This window comes from Cyprinus carpio, chromosome B17 (assembly GCF_018340385.1).
Source record: "Cyprinus carpio isolate SPL01 chromosome B17, ASM1834038v1, whole genome shotgun sequence".
NCBI lineage: Eukaryota > Metazoa > Chordata > Actinopteri > Cypriniformes > Cyprinidae > Cyprinus > Cyprinus carpio.
In genome coordinates, this window is record NC_056613.1 from 23740743 (window position 1) to 23762083 (window position 21341).

Genomic DNA, 21341 nt, shown 5'->3' on the forward strand with positions numbered 1-21341 from the left:
GTCTGTATGGTTATATGTTAACTGTTTCTGCAATTTCTGGTGCACGCTCCCAAGAATTTCACTCACCAAGGCACATGTGCTGTGGTGATGTGACAATAAAGTGACTTGACTTGACTTGACTTAAGATTAAACGGTTAGTTTATTTTGTTGTGGTGATGTGAGAATATGTAAAGCTGGGTTTGGTTGTGTTAATTGATGTTTGCTATAGAAACATGACACGCGCTTGAGACTGCACATGCGTGCTAGCTGGATCAACCTAAAATATGCCTTTTAACGCAATTTGAGCGTCATAGAAAACATTCATGTGACAGTTCACCTCAGATTTTGTTGCTGATTTGACATATATTAAATATGAGTGTTTCAAGTCTGCAAGCATTATTACCGTGCGTGCACTTGGATTAACTCTGAGTCTGCGCGCTCTGATTCTGACGAGAGAGAGAGAGAGAGATCACCTTTTTTTTCTCACGCTTTTCTTTTCCTAATTTTACAAGTTGCAAGTTACAAAAAACACAAGCAGTGTCTGATCACGGCCAGGTGTTCTCCGAGTCCGATGACTCCGATCACACGGGTATGACACACAATGTTAAACAGACCCGGGACCCGAAGGAGTAGATTCGGACCCGACCCGGGTCGACGGGTCTCGGGTGCACTGTGAAGACCTCTGGTTAATGATGTTAGATTGAAAGTAATTTTTATGGCAAGATGTAGATGGTGATGAATTTGTTGGGCATCAGTCAATTGGCAGGTATTTAATATGTGCTGAGTGCAGGTGTTGGTGAATTGTAAAGGTGTGAGTTGCAGTAATCTACAGTAGTCATGAAATAGAAGACACTGGGCAAGGAGCAAAACAGAGTGCTGTTTGTAAAAGGGCTTGATTTTCCTTGCACTGTAAACCATAAAGCAGCAGAACTGTGCTGCATTGTGGTCACAAAGTTGATCATACTTAGGTTAATTTTATGTGCAGTCAAACGTAATGCATTTAAATGTTTTGTATGGGTTCTTGCGTGTGATTGGGGTCTGGTAATGTGTTCAGTCTTCTGATATCATCTGTTTAAGATGAATGACACTTCTGACTTCTCACAGATCAGCGACAGATGCAATTCACACATTCGTGTTTCCAAATATAAGTTGTTGCCGTTGTACACATTGGTCAAATAGAAAAGATTCTGACCATGTGAGACTACTGTTAACATGCTTCATAGGGAATTTTCATGCCTTGCACAAAATTTCTGTTCTGTTTCTCTAGTGAGAATGTGCCTGTTTTGAAAACATTCCAATTTAGGCTTCCCTGAAGAGAATAGACGAGATATCAATGAAAAATGTACCAAAAAGACTTGTTGTCACCTATGTTTTGTTATTTTTTTTCTGCCCCTCACAGAAAAGAATTGCTTCATTTTGAAAGCTAGCGGACGCCTCTTAATCAATGCCCACTGAGCACTTTGTGGCCAATGGAGCATTTGTGAGAATTTGTGCCTGGGACGTGCTGAGCGTGTAGCGAAGGCAGCGTGAGACAGGCTAATGGCTGTGTGATGGCTTATCATGCTAGATCAATTGGAAGAAAAAAACGAAAGCAAACTGTGTTTTTTATGTAGGTCAATAATTTCTTTAATTATTGGAGTAATCTCTGTGATGTTCGGGGGCCACTCGATGCTCACACACCTTTATATTGTGGACATTTGCTACGCATGGGTTCCCTCCTGACATCTCTTCTTCTACCTTGCCTTCTTCCCTCAGACCAAACTTGAGCCATCAACCAAACCATCAAATATACACTTCTTCCTGGTTGGTTTTATATATATACTGCAGATTAACTAAACATAGGGGCATTATGTTAATTATCCAGGGACTGTCCAATGTTTTTAGGTTTGATGAAGTCACACTAAATTGCACTAAAATAAATGGCACTTTTCAATAGTTTTAATAGATTTAGATGTATTATTTTTATTTTATTTTTAATGGTAGATTATATCTAGCTAGCTGCTTTTATACAACTTATGCTTGATCATGTGTAGCTTGACAAACTACAGTTTGAAGTGACTTCCCCAGTATGTTTATTTAGTGTCCATGGACATTTTTTAATTAACATCAATATTTTAATGACATTAATTAAAATATTTTATAATACTTTTAGGAATTTGTTACAGTAATTTTTACAGTACAAATATTCCATTTAGTCTCTTAGTTAATATGAGATCATAAAAAGATGCATGCATATTAATTATAAGAGTAAATGGGGTGAAAAAAGTTCCACAGAAGATAATTTTTCCCCCCAAAGTTGACATGCAAATGAAATGTAATATTGCGTACTCTATGGGTAAATTAAGGTAAATTCCCCCTACCTTTGTTTTCTCTTGACTATAGATTAATCTAAACAACTAAACTTGTATCTCAGTACATTTACTGAATGGTTATATTCTTATTAATATTAACTGTTCATCTAAAAAATACATTATATATAGGTCACAAAAATATGAATAGTTTTAATTTTGAAGTAAAAAAAAAATCAGTTAAACTCTTGAGGTCTGATGGAGGTATTACTGTATATAATAATGGATTAGAATTAGGTTCATTTAAAATATCTTCATTATTCATCATAACCTAGGGAACAATTGTGTCGAGTCATTTAATTGTATTTGATGGTCTGTTAAGACATCCCTTCAATTAAAATAAAAGCCTACATATTATTCATTAAATTATTCTACTGTAATTAATTAATAAATCTAAACTAGTTTTTCAAGCTGCATACATTTACACTGAATATGTAAATTTAGTATTTTACACTAATGATACCTAATTTCAAAAAATAAATCATTAATGATGTTATCAGGAAAAGGAAACTGGGCAAGATGTCCCCACCTCATAAATTCATCAATTTTGTGCAAGAACATCGAAATTGTTGACTAAAAGATGTCTTTAGCTGTTTAATAATAATAATAATAATACAATTATTATAGATTTACTTGAATGGGTTAAATTTGGATGTTTATTGCACTTTATTTGGACGACATGTGCTCACATAGAAAAGTTTTCTGTTGATAGCTAATGATAATAGATGTGTTGACTGCAGTGTGCTTAATTGCTTTACACCTCATAACTATATCTACATTCTTCATACATATGCAAAGAGCATTATATTAAATACTAGCGTTCACTGAATACATGCACATGACTGTATTTGTCAGTGTCCTCTCTCATGTCTCCTGCAGTGTATTGTGGGAGCCCATGGGTGATGGGAAGCGTGTGATATCTCTGGCTGAAAACCACGTGCTGCTCTGGGACCTTCGGGAGAGCTCCACCAAGGCCACAGTGAGGTTCATTATTTTCAGAATTGCAGTGTTTCACTGATCTTCTCTCAGTTCTGGAGCCACCAGCACGGCATATCAATGACACAAGACACAACTTTCAGTTCCCATTAGACATTACTGAGACAATCCAATGAGTGTAGATGAGTATATACTTGCTAGTCAATGTAGAATTTGTATTAAGGAAAAAAAAATAGTTCCCATATATATACTTTCAACTTCTTTCTTGAATGAAACATATACAAAAAATATACTTTGATAAATGTCCATTCTTTTTTTTTTTCTTTTAGAAAATGAAAGCACATAGTGAGCTCTGGACTAAAAAAGCAAAAATCTTAAGACTCAAGCTAAAATTTTTAATCCCCTGATACATTTTTGTATTTTAGAATGTCTGCAGGGCAAAATGATATAACAATATCTTTAAAACCATGTCAGTTATATCAGTGAGAAAATGTAAACACATTAGTAAAAAAAAAATATTAAAAAAATTTAAGTGATTGGAGTGAGATATTTTTAAAAGATTGGTGGATTATTGTCAAAAAGAGAAAATTCAAGGAATAACTATGAATAATGATTGAAAAAGTGAATTTAATGAAATGAGGCTAAAGTGTTCATTAAAGGCAATATGCAAACATTCAATCTTAATCTTATGCTGAAAATGTGTTAAAAATGGCTCCAGTTGAATTGTTTGTATCCTTGCATATTTTTGTTGGTTGTTTAACATTTTTATCATGCATTCTTAAAATATTAAATGTTTAGTTACTTACATCTCACTTTTTTACCATTAAAACTGAAACTTCATGCTGGAGTTTACGTTCGGCTTCTGTAAAAAATAATGTCAATAACCATCTTCTTTGACTTGATTGGCCATCTCTTGATGAGTGCTGAGTTGGTTATCTTGGCATTGTAAAATATATTGAAATCACCAAAGTACAGTTATTGATGTGGCACTTCACAATTGGGTATGAAACACATGAGATGCAGTTTCATTGGATGTAGTCGATGTCAGATTTGGTGACATGTCTTTATTCACCCAAACCTGAATGCGCAATAAGCAAGCGCTAAATGTTAATGATGTGAAAAATACAAACAATTAAGCATGTTGGATGGTTTGGTCAAAATCTGGAGCAAAACCTTTTCTGAAGTTTTATTTTTTATTAAATTCCATTTTATTTTTCCAAAATTCCATGTTTTCTGTTTTAATTTTTTTCTGGATTCTAGATTTTAATTCAGTTTTAAGTAACTCATAAAATTTTAACAAAATGTTAACAGCTTTATTAACATTTTAACAATAATATAATATGATATAATATAATATAATATAATATGATATAATATAATATAATATAATATATAATATAATATAATATAATATATATAATATATAATGGGTTTGTAAATCAGTTTTAATTATATAATATAAATAATATAATATAATTAAATAATATAATATAATGATAAAGTGTTTTATTTATTCAGAAATTTTGTATTTTCTGTTGTAATTTTTTTTAAATTCTGTGTTTTATAATTTAATACAAATATATTACCAAAACGGTGGTAATAAAATAAGTGTTTATCTTTTAAAATGTAATCATATCAAATTTGACCAATTCCTTTCTTTTTTTTTTTCTGGCAAATAATCCGCTGCAGGTTTACTGTTTAAGTTAAAACATGAATGAAAAATTGTGTGATATTTCTTAAAAATAATGTTTTAATAAACTGTATAATTAATATTATTACTTAAGGTTAAACAGGACTTTTATTTTTGCGTGTGAGCCTTGAGTTTCTGTGTGCATCTGATGATGGTTTTCTCAAATGAAACCTTGAGCAGCTCTGGAGATGAAGTTCATTCTTTTGGTATTTTAATATTCACAGAAACCAGTACATATCATGATTGGATCTAATATACAACCCTACTTTTGATTTATCCTTCCACAATTTGACAAATTCTGCGACATTCCACTGTGAATTCCACTTTTATGACTGGATTCCCTGATTCAGTCCTCATTTTCTGCATCCTAAATGCCTAATATCTGTAGTGAGGAGAATCTTCCCCGGTTCTCTGACAGTGCTATTAGTAAGAAACAGCTCTGCGCATAATGTTCAATAATAATCAGCTGCAGTCGTTACTAATTAATGCCTCCCAGACTGGCGCTCACAGACTGCGGTGTCACAGGCCTTTGTGAACATAACCTTGACTCGACATTTGACGAAGCGTCACTTGTGAAAACACTCAGTGCAGGCTGGAGAAGAGGCCCGTGGTTGACATCACACTGAGCCGCTCCATGAGGTCCCGCTATTGTCAGCTTTGCATGCAAAGCGAGGTAAGGTTATGGAGTGGCAAGGCCTGCTGAGTGCAGCGCCCATTAAAAACACCAGAGCGAGGGAAACGAGGGGGAGGCAGAAAGAGAGAGACAGAGAGGATGTTCGGAAAGCTCTCAGCACAGCTAGATTCCAGCGGTGTCGTGAAGAATGCTAATCTGCCTCATGCAAATCTCCCCTCATGCCGCCCCCATCCACAACACACACACACACACTCGTCAGCCTCCCCCATCCACTCATCCCTCTGTTCTTCAGAACAGCTCAGGTTGATGTGTTTATCACCACGCTGCGTCTGCCAGTGTTTTATTCAGATATCGCTGAATCCCACAAACAGAAAAGGAGGCGAGAAGCAGCCACCAAGCTCACATCTGCATGTATCTGGGGCGTTTTCTCCAAAGAAACACGCGTCCTCAAACAAATTGGAAAAATAATCAGCAGCACACTCTTAAATATAATGGTTCTTTATTGGCGTTGATGGTTACATGAAGAACCTTTAATATCATGAAACCTTTCTATTACACAGAAGAATCTTTATAGTAAAAAATATTTAGCATAGTTAGGAAAATTGTTATTTTAAGAACTTTTCACTTAAAAAATGTTTTTATTTTTATATGGCATCCGCTGCGAAATTACCCCTTATTGGAATCTTTTCAGAAAAAAATGCCATTTTTAAGAAAATAAATATAGCAAAATATGAGCTCAAATAGTGCTTCTTAATAGGTTGACCATTTGTTTATTGCTGTGTTGTAGGACAGTAGATGTGATTTTGCAGGACACGTGTGAGAGATACATTTATTACTGCTAGACTATGTAAATATTGATGATGATTGGATAATAACATGATTTAAATGGTTAATAAGCTTTGTTAATTGTGACCGGCTGTGTGGCTGGCACTGTTTGCCCAGATTGGACTGATAGAATACAGTGTAATTTTCTCTATGGGATGCTGCTGTAGATATAATGAACTAGGCTAGTGGGTAAAAATCACATTCTATAGAGCTTATAGAAACAAGAGCGCAGCAATATGTGGAATGTTGTCTTTGAACTTCCATTTCTGCGGTTGCTTTACTGTTGAAGAGTAATAAGCTGCTGAAGTGGATTGAGTTATTGTAGAGTTAACGAAAGGTATCATGTGCATTGTAATGTTCGAAGCGGATGTCATAATATCAGTTGACCGGGAAGATTTTCAAATGAGCGGTTCATTCGTGAATTCATGTGACCTGACCTTCACACTGTGGAAATAACAAACGGAAGACAATGAGCGCAGCGCTGAAAAGGGGCGGAGCTACATAAGGGTTATATTAATTTAATTTTGCTACTGGTTTTTGTTTGTTTTTTTTTATATACAAACATTAAATGCATTTTCCTGCTTTACTTAATTAAAACATGACGGCTGCAAAAATGGATTTTTAAATGCCAATCACGTTTTTATTTGAAATGCAGAACTCTGCTCTCGTCTTGCAGGACTTTGGGAGAATGCTCTTAATTTGGGGAATATCCCCAAAAATTAGGGACAGCTGCTAAACTCAAACAGACAGATGCTGTTGTGCTGACTAACTCTTTACGTCACTTAACATTTGCACACTTAAGCTCTTAAAGCTTCTGTCTGTTGTCAATAGGGCAGCATCCTAACCTGATAAGTGACTGATTTGGGACGCTCTACATAGGCAGCAGTCCTCATGTGAAGCACACTAGAGAGTTTAATTACTGCAAAACAAAAAAAGTTTTTGTCTTGTTTTTCAGTACAGACACCTAAACATACTTAAATCAAGATATTAAGATATTAGGCCTTATGATATTAATCCTTTTTAATTAAAAATGTATCAGAATTAAATGAGTTTATGCTCAAATCAAATCAAAAAAAGAAAAAAGAAAAATCAACTTAATTCAAAGGGAAAACAAGGTTATTTTTTACACTGTTGGTAGATATATTTTCTTGTTTTAAGCATGCATTCATTTAATTTTGATGTATTTTTCTTAACTCATTTTGGTTTTTTTAGGTAAATGAATCACGAATTAAGAATGTTTAGATATTTGTATTAAAAAAACAAGGCAAAAATACTATGTAAGAACTTCATGCTTGATAATACGCTAAAATATGTAGCACAGAAATATTTGGCTGAGCATTCCAGTATAATTTGACTAAATTGTTGTTATACAGTATGTGCTTTAGCATTATATAAACAAATACAAGTATATTTATATTTAAGATTTCTCTCTGTGAACTTTTTAGTGAGCTTATTGGAATGCATTTTGTATTTCTTCTCCTCAGCAAAGGACAAATGTGATGCTGCCTTACCATTTAAGTGAAATAAATCATTTCAAATAATGATGCTCCCTACTGTTTGTGAGTGTGTTTATCATGCATTAAAATGTCTGATAGGCAGATTATCAAAAGGTGGATCAATGTGTTGTTGTTGAGCTGCTCAGACTGGTGTTTGTGCTGGAATATTGAATCTGTTTTCTCTGCGGTCAATGAGCTATGGCACAGCAACAAACCCTGAAAAAATCAGCAGGAGAGGTTCAGAGAACGGGAAAATCTGCTTCTCAACAGTCTTGTACTTTTGTCTTTTTGTTGAATTTTTTCCTTCAAATCAAGTTGTGAATGACCTCATAGCAGGTTGGTTTGGCTCGTGGCATATAATGCTTTAACAAAGACAAAGGTTTTTTTTTGTTGTTGTTTTTTTAAATGCCTTTAAAATGGCTGATACTTCCAGAACCAAGGTCACTGAAAAACTGATCGATTCTCCTCCCACAGATCTCGAGCAGCGCCACTCTGGAGGGAAAAGGGCAGCTGAAGTTCACAGCAGGCAAGTGGAGCCCACATCACAACAACACACAGCTGGCTACCGCCAATGACACGGCCATCCGAGGCTGGGACCTGCGGAGCATGAGGTAAGACCTGAGGAAACTCATTCGCATACATGCAAATTAATACCTTTATTCAGCAAGAATGCATTAAATTGTTTAAAGGTGATATTAAAGACATTTATAATGCTACAAACGATTTCTATGTCAAATAAGTGCTGTTCCTTTGAACTTTCTATTCATCAAAGATTCCTGAAAAATAAAATGTGTCATGATTTCCGCAAAAATATGCAGCAGCACAACTGTTTTCAACATTAATGACAACAAATCAGCCTTATAGAATGATTTCTGAAGGATCATGTGACACTGAAGACTGGAGTAATGACGCTGAAAATTCAGAGCAATAAATTACATTTTAACATATATTCGCATAGACAGAAATATCTTATTTTGAATTGTAATCATATTTCACAATGTTACTGTTTTTACTGTGTTTTTGATCAAATAAATACACTAGTGCGCATGGATCATTTGTAATAATTCTTATGGTAGGGTGTCACCAGAAATCCATGTTATCATCGTGTCTGGAAATGCATTATGATAATTGTCTTTCCATGATACCTTATGGTACTCTTTTGTATTCATGTAAAGAGTTTCCAGCTTTGGAAATAATATGAATGTTTTGAACATCACACCTTAAAGAAATGTATCACATTAGCCTTAGTTTGACACAGTGATCTGTTCCTCATCAGTTATGAGGGAAATGAATGTTCACGTGAGCTCTGCTGGAGGAATAATAATCCTCCATAATAATAAAATGATAACAGTCAGACGAGATGAGATGAGAGAGAAGTGAAGACCAGGAGATGATGATGATTGAGATGCACAGAACAGAGTTTGTGTCGAGGTACAGAACGCTAGAGAGGGCAATCCTTACTGAAGTTATTATCACATTATTATGGCATAATGACAATAAACTTTTCCCATGTACATTTGACACTATGTACACCATGTACACATAAACAAGGCGATGAGTCTACACTGTTATATTCTAAAAAGTGACTCAAAAAAAGTACTATTTGTTACTTATTTTTATCCTTACACGATGAATGGCATAACAAGAGAAATCTGTCATATTTCCATCCATAATGCAGTTTATATCAAACTATGTATTAAACCTACAAAGCTGAGATAACTTCAGTATGATCATTGTATAAGGTTGATGGAGGATCCTCTGGTGTAAAGAGCAGTCTGTGATAGATTGAGGTCGTATGATAACTGTTGAGTGGGAATATGCCTGCAGTTTGATTGCACTGATTTCAGAGACGTCAGCACATTCATTTACAGCTCAGTGAGGAAGGTGTTAAAGGGAAACTGCTTCATCAAAAGTTTCTCTCTCTCCGAGAATAATGTCAAATATGTCCAAAGGTACATTCGTTTACTTTGCTCTTGATAGTGTGGAGCGGCTTCTGTCATCTGTATCTATTCCAGATGAAGTTTTTCAATGGTTATGAGAAACTATAAGTATATTTTCGATATGTTATTTTCCATTTTAGGTCAAAACCTGTTCATTAAGGAATTTTTATGTTAAGGGATATTTTTGGGTCCAGTTTTGGGTATGATTGTGGGTTTTTTTTGTTTGTTTCTAATTTAATTTTTAGGTTACATTTAGTTTAATGATTCTGTGATTATTTAGTTGTTTCATAATCAAACAGAATATGTTTGACTGATTTGAATTACAGCTTGCCAGTCAAACTGTATTCATGTATCATTTCTAATAATAAAGCAATGACATTTATATGCCAAAAGAATTTTATATGCCAATTTTTTTTTTTTACTGAACACAATAAAAAGTTATAACATGCAATACACCAATTAAAATGTACATGTGCTGCTATGGCTAAAAATGTTATGCAATAAAGTTATGAATATACCATGCCAGCATAATTAATTGATGCAATTTTTTTTCAATTATTTTATCATTAAAAAAAAGCAATTAAAAAGTTAAAATAAAATTAAATATGCAATACAAATTATTACAATTAAATAAATAAATAAATAAAGGGTATAACATGGAATACATTTAAAGATTTGATTATAATTTTTACTTTTTTTTTAGATCTGTATATCTGTTCTGCTGTAATATGATTTGAATATTATAACATTTTTATAATTAAATTTTAAAAAAATTATTACAAATTAAATGAAACATGCAATGCAACCTTTTTTATAAAATCAAATAAAAGCTGTAACATGCAATACAGCAAAGTGAAATGTATTTGTTGTAAATGCAACCTTTTTTATAAAATCAAATATGTAATCTGTCTCTGCTGTCTCTCTCTCTATATATATATATATATATATATAATGTTATAAATATATAAATGATGGATTCTTTATTATAATTATTTATTTTAAAACATTTAATTGAAATAAAAGGGTTAAAAAGTACATTAGAATGTTGTTGTTTTTCAGTGATTTTTCTTATATAATTTAAATTGTATTTATTATTATTATTCATTTATCCACTTCAGGCTGATTTTGTGTGTGTGTGTGACATCTTTACTGCAAAAAAAATGCGAGCGACACACGTCAGTGTTTTTACACCGGACGTCTTCGCAGTGTGTCAAACATCCACGGACTGTCTCCTGACCTTTTAACGTTCCTGCTGTCTATCTAATAACACGTAGCCTTCAGAAAGTGCCATTTCCTGCAGAGTGTTTAAGAGCTGTTGAAATCCACATGCTTTTAAACTGTCTTCCTCGTAGATGGAGGCAGACGTCAGGCCTCTAGCCCTACCGTTCAGCCGTCATGTTCCTGCCTGTTGCCATGGAAACAGAGTTCCGGCTCTGTGAGCGCTTCGGAGCCGCAGCCCGATCCGCTCAGCCACGTACATTTATCAGCCGGCCTTGCCTCGCTGCAGTGCAGAACAGTGGCTCAGAATGACTTCTGCGGGCAGGAAAGGGATGCAGATTGGCCCGCGCGTGTCTGCAGGCTTACGGATCAACACAAACTAATCTCTGTCCGATTTTGTGTGGTGGGTGCTCACCCAGGCTTGGCCTGATCGGATCCCAATTTCACATTTACAAGCATGAAGGACTCAGGAGCAGCGCCGCTAACCTCATTTCTTGCTCCACTTCCTTGGCTGGGTCGATGCTGGCTGTGGCTCAGGATGCGTCCCCTGCTCCCTAAACAGGAGAGGGAGATAGTTCACAACCCGTCCGTATGTTAGAGGTCTCCTTTGTCACGTCTGCGTGGTTTGAGAAGGCCAACTAGAGGGCATGCAACAATATCAGCATAGAGTCTGATCCATTTGTCATGAGCAACCTATAAAACCCTTTTTAAGGGGCATTTAGTGTTTAAGGGATAGTCCAGCTAAAATGAAAATTCTGTCATCATTTACTGAACACAAAAGAAGATATTATGAAGGATGTGTAAACAAGCAGCTGGTCCCCATTGACTTCCATAGTCTGAAAAAAAATACTATGGAAGTCAATGGGGACCAGAAATTAGTTCCTAAATTTTCTTCTTTTGTTCTTTGTTTTCATTATGTTGGTACATTTGATAAACTCTGTCACAAGATAATCATGTCATGTATTATGTGTTACTCCAAATAATTTCTTTCTTCATTAAGTCATACTTATTGAGTCTCAATTGAGTTTGATTGTCGATTAAGTCAATTTTTCAAATAGCTTCTAAACACATTTTTTGTTCCTGATATAAATCTGTGCACCTCAACTCTTGGAGTTTATTTAACAGTCTGATAATCTGAGCCTGTATTTTCAACTTTTGTGTGCAAAATGTACGAGACGGTCAGTGAACAGATTAAGGCTGTGCTTAAAATGTCTGAAACTGAGATGATGGAATTAAGGCTACAACAACTAATCAAAAGAATGACAATAATAATGGTCAACAATTTTTTTTTTTTTTTTTCATTATGAAGTAAAGCTGCAAGCAGCGTTGAAGGGGCCCTTGCACCCGGGCTCACCGCCACCCGGTGGCTTTAGGAAAACAGTGAATGGTCAGCAATATGACTTTAAATTGATAAATATAGGAGGAATATGTCAAAGTCATTTATTTCTGCCAAACTTCCTGTTGCCAGCTGGTGGCGCTATAACTATAACTGAATATTGGCATGTAGATGTCAGGCCGCCACTGATACACCCTTCAGTGAAAACTCAAGCTCTTCACAATTTAACATCACAAAAGGCTTTAGATTACACTGAACAAATTTGGTGTTGGTCTGTTTAAATCTCTAGGAGGAGTTTGTTTAATTACAACACCTGGGAAATGGTGAAAACAACAAAACTTGCTGAGAAAATTTTAAATAATGGACTTCCTGTTGGGTTTCGGACTTCGTACTGGGAGACTTTTTTGTAGGTATTGGTGTGTTACATGTGTCTACTGAATTTCGTACATGTACGTGAAAACATAGCTCGAAGGGCACTTAGTTGAAATTTTATAGGTGGTCCTATTGAGCCATTTTGTCACACCCACTTCTGAAACCCATATCAGATGTAAAAGTTTCATGAGTTTTCGAGCATATTTAGGCCCTCAAAAATGTGATTCATTTTGGGGAAGAAGAAGAAGAAACAACTGAGCAATTCCAATAGTGTCCTCGCACCACCAGTGCTCAGGCCCTAATTAGTTGGGTCTGTGTAGAATTAAGGGACCTTCACAAGTAATGAAAATAAAATGTACTTTTATTTTAAAATTTTCAATGAATGTCATATAGTTTCATGTGGCCAGATTGCTGTGTATTTGATAGATTCCATATATTTCGTATCAGTTAACTTGTATACTGTTATCTGCAAATGTGATGAAATCATAATATCATCATGAGTATTGTCATTGCTGGCTGAATTTGAAATAGCATACAAGCATATTACTTTTTCTGTCCTATAAAAATATAGAAAATGAAAAGTGGTATATTATGTTATTTTAAATACAGCTGTTATTTCACTGTTGACAGAAAATGAGAAAACAATTTGACAAAAGCATAGAATAAATAAAATATTTCCTGATTACTGTAGTTTACAATTTGTAGAGGGAGAACACTGAGCTAGATGCAGAATAACAGCATCATAAAATGATCATGAACTAAGGAAATATATATTTTTAAATTGTTAAAAAAGAAGAAGAATGGACTGATTAATCAATTGGCAAAATAATAGTCAGATTGATCGATTTGCAGACTAGCTGTTGGTTGCATCCCTAGAGAGTGCTGAGAAAGCTGTGAAATAACAAAATATTTCACTTAAGAAAATATATATTTTTATAATTTGACAACTTAAGATTTTTATGAAAGAAACAATTGTCTGATTATTCGATTGAAATAAATAATCGTCAGATTATTCGATTGCTAAAGAGTAGTTAGTTGCAGCCCTAGATGGCATATTAATATCCTCTACTATTGATTTAATATTTCCACTCAATAAAACAAGGCTCTCAATGTTAACATGGCTCTCGAGCGGCTGAGCTAGACTTGTCTCGAATGGAGACTTAATTGAAGCTCCATACACTCTCAAATGTCAAATATTTCACTTCCTGTTTTAATGAGATTTTTAATTAGGATGTTAATTGTCTAATGAGTGTGTGGCAAGATAGCCGGCTAATGGGAGTAAAACATCCAGACGTGATGGTGTAGTAATATGTCTGGACTGTGTTTAGTCCATACAGATGAGCCTGAGGTCCTCTAAAGCACACACACACACACACACACACACACACACACACACACACACACACACACGCACAGCACCTTTACAAGGTTTACAATCACCTTGTGAGAGGACGCCAGCAGCCTGTGCTTTATGGCTTGTCACACTTTTACAGGCCGCTTGATGGAGGTTTGACCTTCAGACCCAGACGCTCGGGCTGCTTTTGATTCATGAGAAACACTCTATACTTATCTCTCGTTTTCCCACTCTGTCTGTTCCCCTCATTCTCTTCTGTGCTTCTCTCTCCATCACTCTCTCTCTCTCAGTTTTTCGTTTGCTTTCTCGTTTGTATTGGTCTGAGCGTGTGATGTGATGTTTTTGTTGCTCACAGTCAGATCTACTGTATTGAAAATGCTCATGGGCAGCTGGTGCGGGACTTGGACTTCAACCCCAACAAGCAGTATTACCTGGCCAGCTGCGGCGACGACTGTAAAGTCAAGTTCTGGGACGTGCGTCACATCAATGAGCCCGTCAAGTGTCTGGAGGAGCACTCTCACTGGTCAGACACAGAAATACAATCCAACACTGCACAAGAAATCTGAACATGTACACTTACACTACCAGTCAAATACTGAAGGTTGGAATAATAAAAGATGTATCTTCTGCTTCATTAAAAATATAGTAAAAAGATTAAAAATATTCTGATATATTATTACACTATTTTCTACGTGAATATATTTTCAAATGTAATTTATTTACAGCTGTATTTTCAGCATCATTACTCCAGTCTTCAGTGTCACATGAACCTTCAGAAATCATTCTAAAATGCTTGGTTCTTTGTGTTATCAATATTGAAATCAATTATGGCTGTGTAACATTTCTGTGGAAATTGTAATGCATTCTTTTTTTCAGGATTCTCGTTTTAAAAACATATTTACTTACCCCTAAAATTTTAATGGTAGTGTATCACAGTTTCCACAAAAATATTGTGCAGCATAACTGTTTTCAACATTGATAATAATCAAAAATGTTTCTTGAGCAGCTAATCTGCATATTAGAATGATTTCTGAAGATCATGTGACACTGAAGACTGGAGTAATGATGCTGAAAATTCAGTTTTGATCACAGAAATAAATTGCATTTTACAATATATTTTTACATAGAAAACAGTTATTTTAAACGGTTTTATTTTATATTATTTTTAATAATATTTAACAATATTACTGTTTTATTGTATTTTTAATCAAATAAATGCAGCTTTGGAAAGCAGAAGAAAAAATCTTATTTACCTTTTTTGAGCTGTAATTGTTTTTGTTTGTTTTTTATTAAAAATATATATTACTCACTAAACAGAATTAAATCTGTCAAATAATGAGACTACCTTGTGTCCTGTTCATTATATCAGTGTTAAATGACACCCAGCAGTAGCTTTTTATTAGTTAAAATGCCTGTGTGTGAGATCTCTGTTAATTAGCCGTTAATCCATCTAATGTGACTTACCTTTGCAGCCACATTTATAATTGTATTTTAGTCAAAGATAATCGTCTTTTTATGAGGTTTGAGGCTTGTGTTAGCACGATCTTTCACATTTTTCTTGAAACCAGCCACACTCAAAGCCAGCCTTCCTGTGCTATTTTATCTATGCATGTCGGGTTTCAACATGGTTATCTTAAATGTAGAAGACAGTATTTTAATTAGTGTATATATATCTGTGCTCTTACATCTTGCTGATGCTATAGTTGTGTGTTGTAGCACTCCGGGGTGTGTTAGCGTAGCTGCATTTAGCTCACTGCAGATCTATTTCAGTGGAGAAAGACGAGTGTGTGTGTGTGTGATTGCGAGAGAGTATCTGCTCATAGGTGTGAGTCACTGGATATAATTGCCACAGAATCGCACACACATACACACACACCAAGCGTGCACCAAACAAGGCATGATAGCTTGTCAGCCACAGGATGCTATCTCTTAAAGATAGAGGCGCTGGATCAATCAGAGCCGTTTTGATCCTATTTAGATAGGAAAGAGCCACGACAACAATGTCCCATACATGATTCTCATTTCTTGTGTTTGCAGCGACAGGGGTTCGGCTGAGCCTCGGGCTGGGAGGTATTAGGGGATATTTTGGGATAGGAGACAGATTAGTTAGGGAGAAGTCTTGACTGAGCCAGATTTGACTGCTGACAGCTGAGTTATCCTCCCACAATCCCTGGCTATGAGGGCTGGTATCCTTTTCTGAGCTGTGCCCGGGGCTTATATAGATGGAGGAAGACGAAAGAGAAATAAGTCCGGGAACGCAGGCGTGTGTGATGCTGTGCTGTGTGTTTCAGGGTGTGGAGTGTGAGGTACAATCACTCTCACGACCAGCTGCTGCTCACCGGCAGCAGCGACAGCAGGGTCATCCTGTCCAACATGGTGTCCATCTCCTCAGAGCCATTCGGACACCTGGTGGACGACGACGAGCTCAGTGACAACGAGGAGAGCCAGCAGGAAGACAAGTACACATTCTCACCTTCCACATCAGCTTTTTTTGTGTCCTCAGATTTTCTATATAAATGCAACGAAATATATTTGTTCTCTTCAGTTGAATCCCATTCAGGAAAATTTAGTTCAGGTCAGTTCAGTCTAGCTAAGTGTTTCTCAGTCCAGTTTGGTTCAGTTAAATTCCAGTTCAGTTAAGTTCTTTTCAAATGAGTTCAGTACACTTCTATTCATTTCCAGGTCAGTAGAATTTAGTTCAGGTTAGGGCTAGGCAATAAAATGTTAACGATAATTATTGCGATATAATTTACCTCAATAAAGCGAAAATAATTTGATAAATGTTCGATATAAAAAAACGTAATGAAACAGTGATACGCCAGACAGAGCGTTTATCTGCTCTGCTCAAAGTTCAAATGGCAGCGTGAGCTTCACTGTAGCAGATGCTTTTACTCGCTGAAAGTCTCAGTCATGTGACACTAAACAACAATGTGAGATCTCGTGTAAGGTGCTTGAATTCAGCGAAGAACACAAATGACTTGTGATGTAAACTAGTTTATAGAAATAGCACTGACAAACAGAAGAAACACTGTGCGCAACGATACAGTCAGAAGGCTTTTCAGTCTACAAATACCATGGATTTATTGTAGTTACACTAACTGCACCATGGTGTGTGCTTTTAACTGTGGTTCCCTTTCAAGGGAACTTCGAACTGTGTCCTCTAGCGACCCCTAGAGGACGCAGTGTCTCGTTCCCTACTCAGGGAACCATGGTTACATTCGTAACCTGAGACGTTCCCTTTCAAGGGAACTTCAAACTGCGTCCTCTAGGGGTCGCTAGAGGACACAGTGTCTCGTTCCCTACTCAGGGAACCATGGTTACATTCGTAACCTGAGACGTTATCATGGTCTAAATGTATGCTACTATGGAAGACCAATAGTTAATTTTACTAAAACTCAAACAGTTAGAATAATCAAATAATCAAATAATGAAAGTTATTAAAATTTTTACAGATGTTACTGTTTCTAATAATGAACATTCATTTACATCTGCATCCTAACTCAAGCTACTGTCAAATGTGCATTTCGAAGAGAGTCAGGCAACACAAATCTGTTTCATAATTTGAAACATAATCCCTCATTAGAACGTGCAGAAACTAAGAAATTATTGTTTTTATGAATTCATTTAATATTTCTATTTATTTTGGTAAGAGAATAAAATAACTGCAAAAGTGTAAAGAATTCAAAACGTGAAGTGTTCTGACCATAACGAGTAGTTTAGAACCACAATTTTCAGAACTTTCACGTAGGAGCAAAAATCTGCCTTTTAATTGGAAAGAAATAGATATTGGAATTTATCATGACAATTATCAATATCGACGATATAAAAAGTTTTATTGTGATAATTTCTTTGGCCATATCGCCTAGCCCTAGTTTAAGTCAGTTCAGTTCAGTCTAGCTTAGTATTTTTCAGTCCAGTCTGATTAAGTTTCATTCTAGGAAACTTTTTCAATAGAATTCATTACAATTATATTAAATTCTGTTTATTTTAGTTCAGTTCAGTTCAATACAGTTTAAGTCAGGTGAGTTCATTTTCAGTTGAGTTCAGTACCATTCCATTAAATTCTAATAATTTCAGTCCACTTCAATATAAATTAGATCATGTCAGTTCCATTCTATCCAGCTCTGTGTTTTTCAGTTCAGTCTGATCCAGTCAAATTATAGGAAATACATTTGTTATTTCCAACTGAGTACAATGCAATTCTATAAATTTCTATTTAATTCAGTCAAGTTCAGTTCAGTCTAACTCAGTATTTTTCAGTCCAGTTTGATTCAGTTAATTCCTCAAAATATATTTATTTTCAGTTATATTCTATTAATTTCAATGCAGTTCAGTATAGTTTAGTTCAGATCAATTTAGTCTAGCCCAGTATTGTTCTTTTAATTAAGTTTAGTACAATTCTATTAATTTCAGTCCAGTTCAGTACAGTTAGGCCAGGTTAGTTTAGCTCAGTGTTTTTTGATCAGTTCAGTTTGATTCAGTTAAATTCCACAAAATATATTTTAATTTCAATTGATTTCAGTACATTTCTCTTTCATTTCAATCCAGTTCAGTACAATTTACTTCAGGTCAGTTATTTTTCAGTTGAGTTCAGATATCGTTCTATTAAATTCTTATAATGTCAATCCAGTTCACTATAGTTTAGATCAGGTCAGTTCAGTTTAGTCTAGCTCTGTTAAATTCCACAAAAAGAACAATTGTATTTTAATTTAGTTCAATACAATTCTATTCATTTCCATTAATTTCAGCCCAGTTCAGTACAATTTAGTTGAGGTCAGTTCAGTTCAATCTAGCTCTGTATTTTTTGCTCCAGTTTGATTCAGTTACATTTCACAAAACACATTTGTTATTTTCAGTTGAATTCAGCACTATTCAGTTCTATTCACTTTAGTCCAGTTCAGTATAGTTTAGATTAGATCAGTTCAGTTCAACCAACTATAGCTCAGTGTTTTTCAGTCCAGTTTGATTCAGCTTTAATTCCATGAAATACATTTGTTCTTTTTTTTCAGTTGTGTTCAGTACAATTCAATGCAATTTCAGTTCAGTGAGATAAAATTAAATGTATGTTTAAAATATATTCAATTTCATGGAATTTAATGCTATTCAGTGCATATGTCAGTTCAGTTGAGTTTGTTTCGGTTTGATTCTGTTGCATTCAGTTTGTGTGTCACAGACTACTTGTACTGTTATATATTACTAGCATCACTTACTCTGCTCATGTTTGTTGTGTGAAGGGGGAAAGAGCCCTTGCAGGACAGCATCATTGCCACATATGAGGAGCACGAGGACAGCGTGTATGCGGTGGAGTGGTCTGCTGCAGACCCCTGGCTGTTCGCCTCCCTCAGCTATGACGGCCGGCTGGTGATTAACAGAGTCCCTCGAGCCCTCAAATACCGCATCCTACTGTAGAGCAGGTGAGCAGCCGAATGGTGGAAAACAGGGACACCAATGATATTATTCAGTAATGAGTAATGTGCAAGAAATAAGTGTTTGTTTCTCTCTTTTCCCAGGATGAACTCACATTCCCAGCTTCTGCAGATGTCGATGAGTGAAATCCTGCTTTGACTTCATATGGGACTGTTTTAGTAAACTCTATTGCGTCAAATGTCTGCAGCAGCTGAGCTGTTACCCGTCACTGTATTTGTGTGGTTTTTCCCAACACCTGATGATTTATTGAGCTGGTCTGCCGTTCATCAGCACTCAGTTAATATGAATGCAGATATCGGTGTTCTGTTTGGTGCTGTGGGAAATCAGAACCCTGAAGATTAATTATGATTATGTGTCTTATCACAAAAGCAATGCTCTGTGGAGCTGTCAGAGAAAGCCTAATTACCCCTGTATGTTTCCCATAAAACAGCTTTAATTAAAGAGTAAGATTTGATGTCCTTCTCTCCTTATCTGGCTCTCCTCTCCTCCGTCTGTAATTGCGAGGCGAGTGTTCGTTAAAGCACCTCCAGTGACAGTCTGTTTTAATTGCAGCTTGACTCTCCACATCTCAGGCTGCCAAGGGACAGCCGCGGTCCGATCCGTCAATACCAGGGCCGGCGGAATGAGTCTCTGAATGCATAATGTCAGCGCTCACTGTCTCGAGTGGCGGATTCTTTACGTACACCGTCTGTTGTCAGTGATGCGGGGAGGTTAAATGAGTTTGGAGTTAAGGGATTTTAACCCTCCGTGGTCTGTCACAAGCCCTGCTGCCCCTGCTCTTCTGTGGACGTGTCTCCACGAAGTGTCTCCAAGAAAGGTGGAATTCACTTATGAAAGTTCCTGTTTAGAAGTTCAGAAATCCTAAGAGTACAACAGTCTCGTTCTGGTTGTAAAATCCCATTCTTTACAACATTCAGAAAAATGAACATCTCTCAACACAGACCCACTATGAGCTCTGAGATCATTCAGTGATGACATACTGTAAAGTATGCATCTGCATTTCTAAAGTGAAGATGTTCCGGTGAAGGACTACACTCCCCATAATCCTGAAGAAAGATCCACCAATCAGAGAAGCTACTTTTACTGCGGAAACATACTTGAGAAATGAGCTCAACAGCGACCATTCACTGCTATGAAACTATGTAACACTGCAGAAAAACTGGCAGCTGTGGTTGTCAGAAATTCACTATAAAAACACAGATAGTGTTTCAGGTATTACAGGATGGCACATTGTTATTTCACAACTCATAACCATATATAATACATAGACACTAATATGCCATCCTGTAATTTAATGGCATGTTTTAATGTTAATATACCAAATATATTTATATATATTAAATTGTACTTAATAACCACCATAATTTGGTAAAGTGGGAAGCCAAATGATGAAGATGAGTTCATCGTAAGTAGCTGTCCATAAAAAATGGCCAATATGCATAAACAACACAAAGAAAAAACCATCAGGATAACACACAACACTACAATAATGTGATGATCATTAACTGAATAACAGAAAATATTAAAACAAGACACCCTAATGCATATTATGGCGGAAAAATATGAAAAGAAACAAAATTATTTCAAATATAATCATATGTGAGCTTTTTCACCACAGTAATTTATAGTTCTCAGCTGCAAAAACCAGCAGCAAAAAAAAAAAAAAAAAAAAAAAAAAAATCTGAATTTCATGTGTAAAATTACATATAAGGTGATGTTAAACCATTTAAAAATGTTCACAGTATATAGTAAGGTAACTTACAGTAACCCAGTTAACAGTTTTGTT

The 21341-nt window shown here is 35.6% G+C and overlaps 1 protein-coding gene across 2 annotated transcripts in view; it reads left to right on the top strand.

The window, feature by feature from the left end:
- The window catches only part of LOC109051388 (EARP-interacting protein homolog), a 41490-nt gene extending 21481 nt beyond the window's left edge, over positions 1 to 20009 (top strand). The window contains exons 5-10 of one of the 2 annotated variants that reach the window (XM_042742871.1): positions 3207 to 3306; positions 8383 to 8519; positions 14484 to 14651; positions 16420 to 16587; positions 19363 to 19542; positions 19639 to 20009. In XM_042742871.1, coding sequence (XP_042598805.1) covers positions 3207 to 3306; positions 8383 to 8519; positions 14484 to 14651; positions 16420 to 16587; positions 19363 to 19537 — 748 coding nt within the window. In that variant the 3' untranslated portion in view covers positions 19538 to 19542; positions 19639 to 20009. The remainder of the gene's footprint in view (positions 1 to 3206; positions 3307 to 8382; positions 8520 to 14483; positions 14652 to 16419; positions 16588 to 19362; positions 19543 to 19638) is intronic. The other variant, XM_042742872.1, reaches the window with a different exon arrangement.
- Positions 20010 to 21341: the final 1332 nt, after the last annotated feature.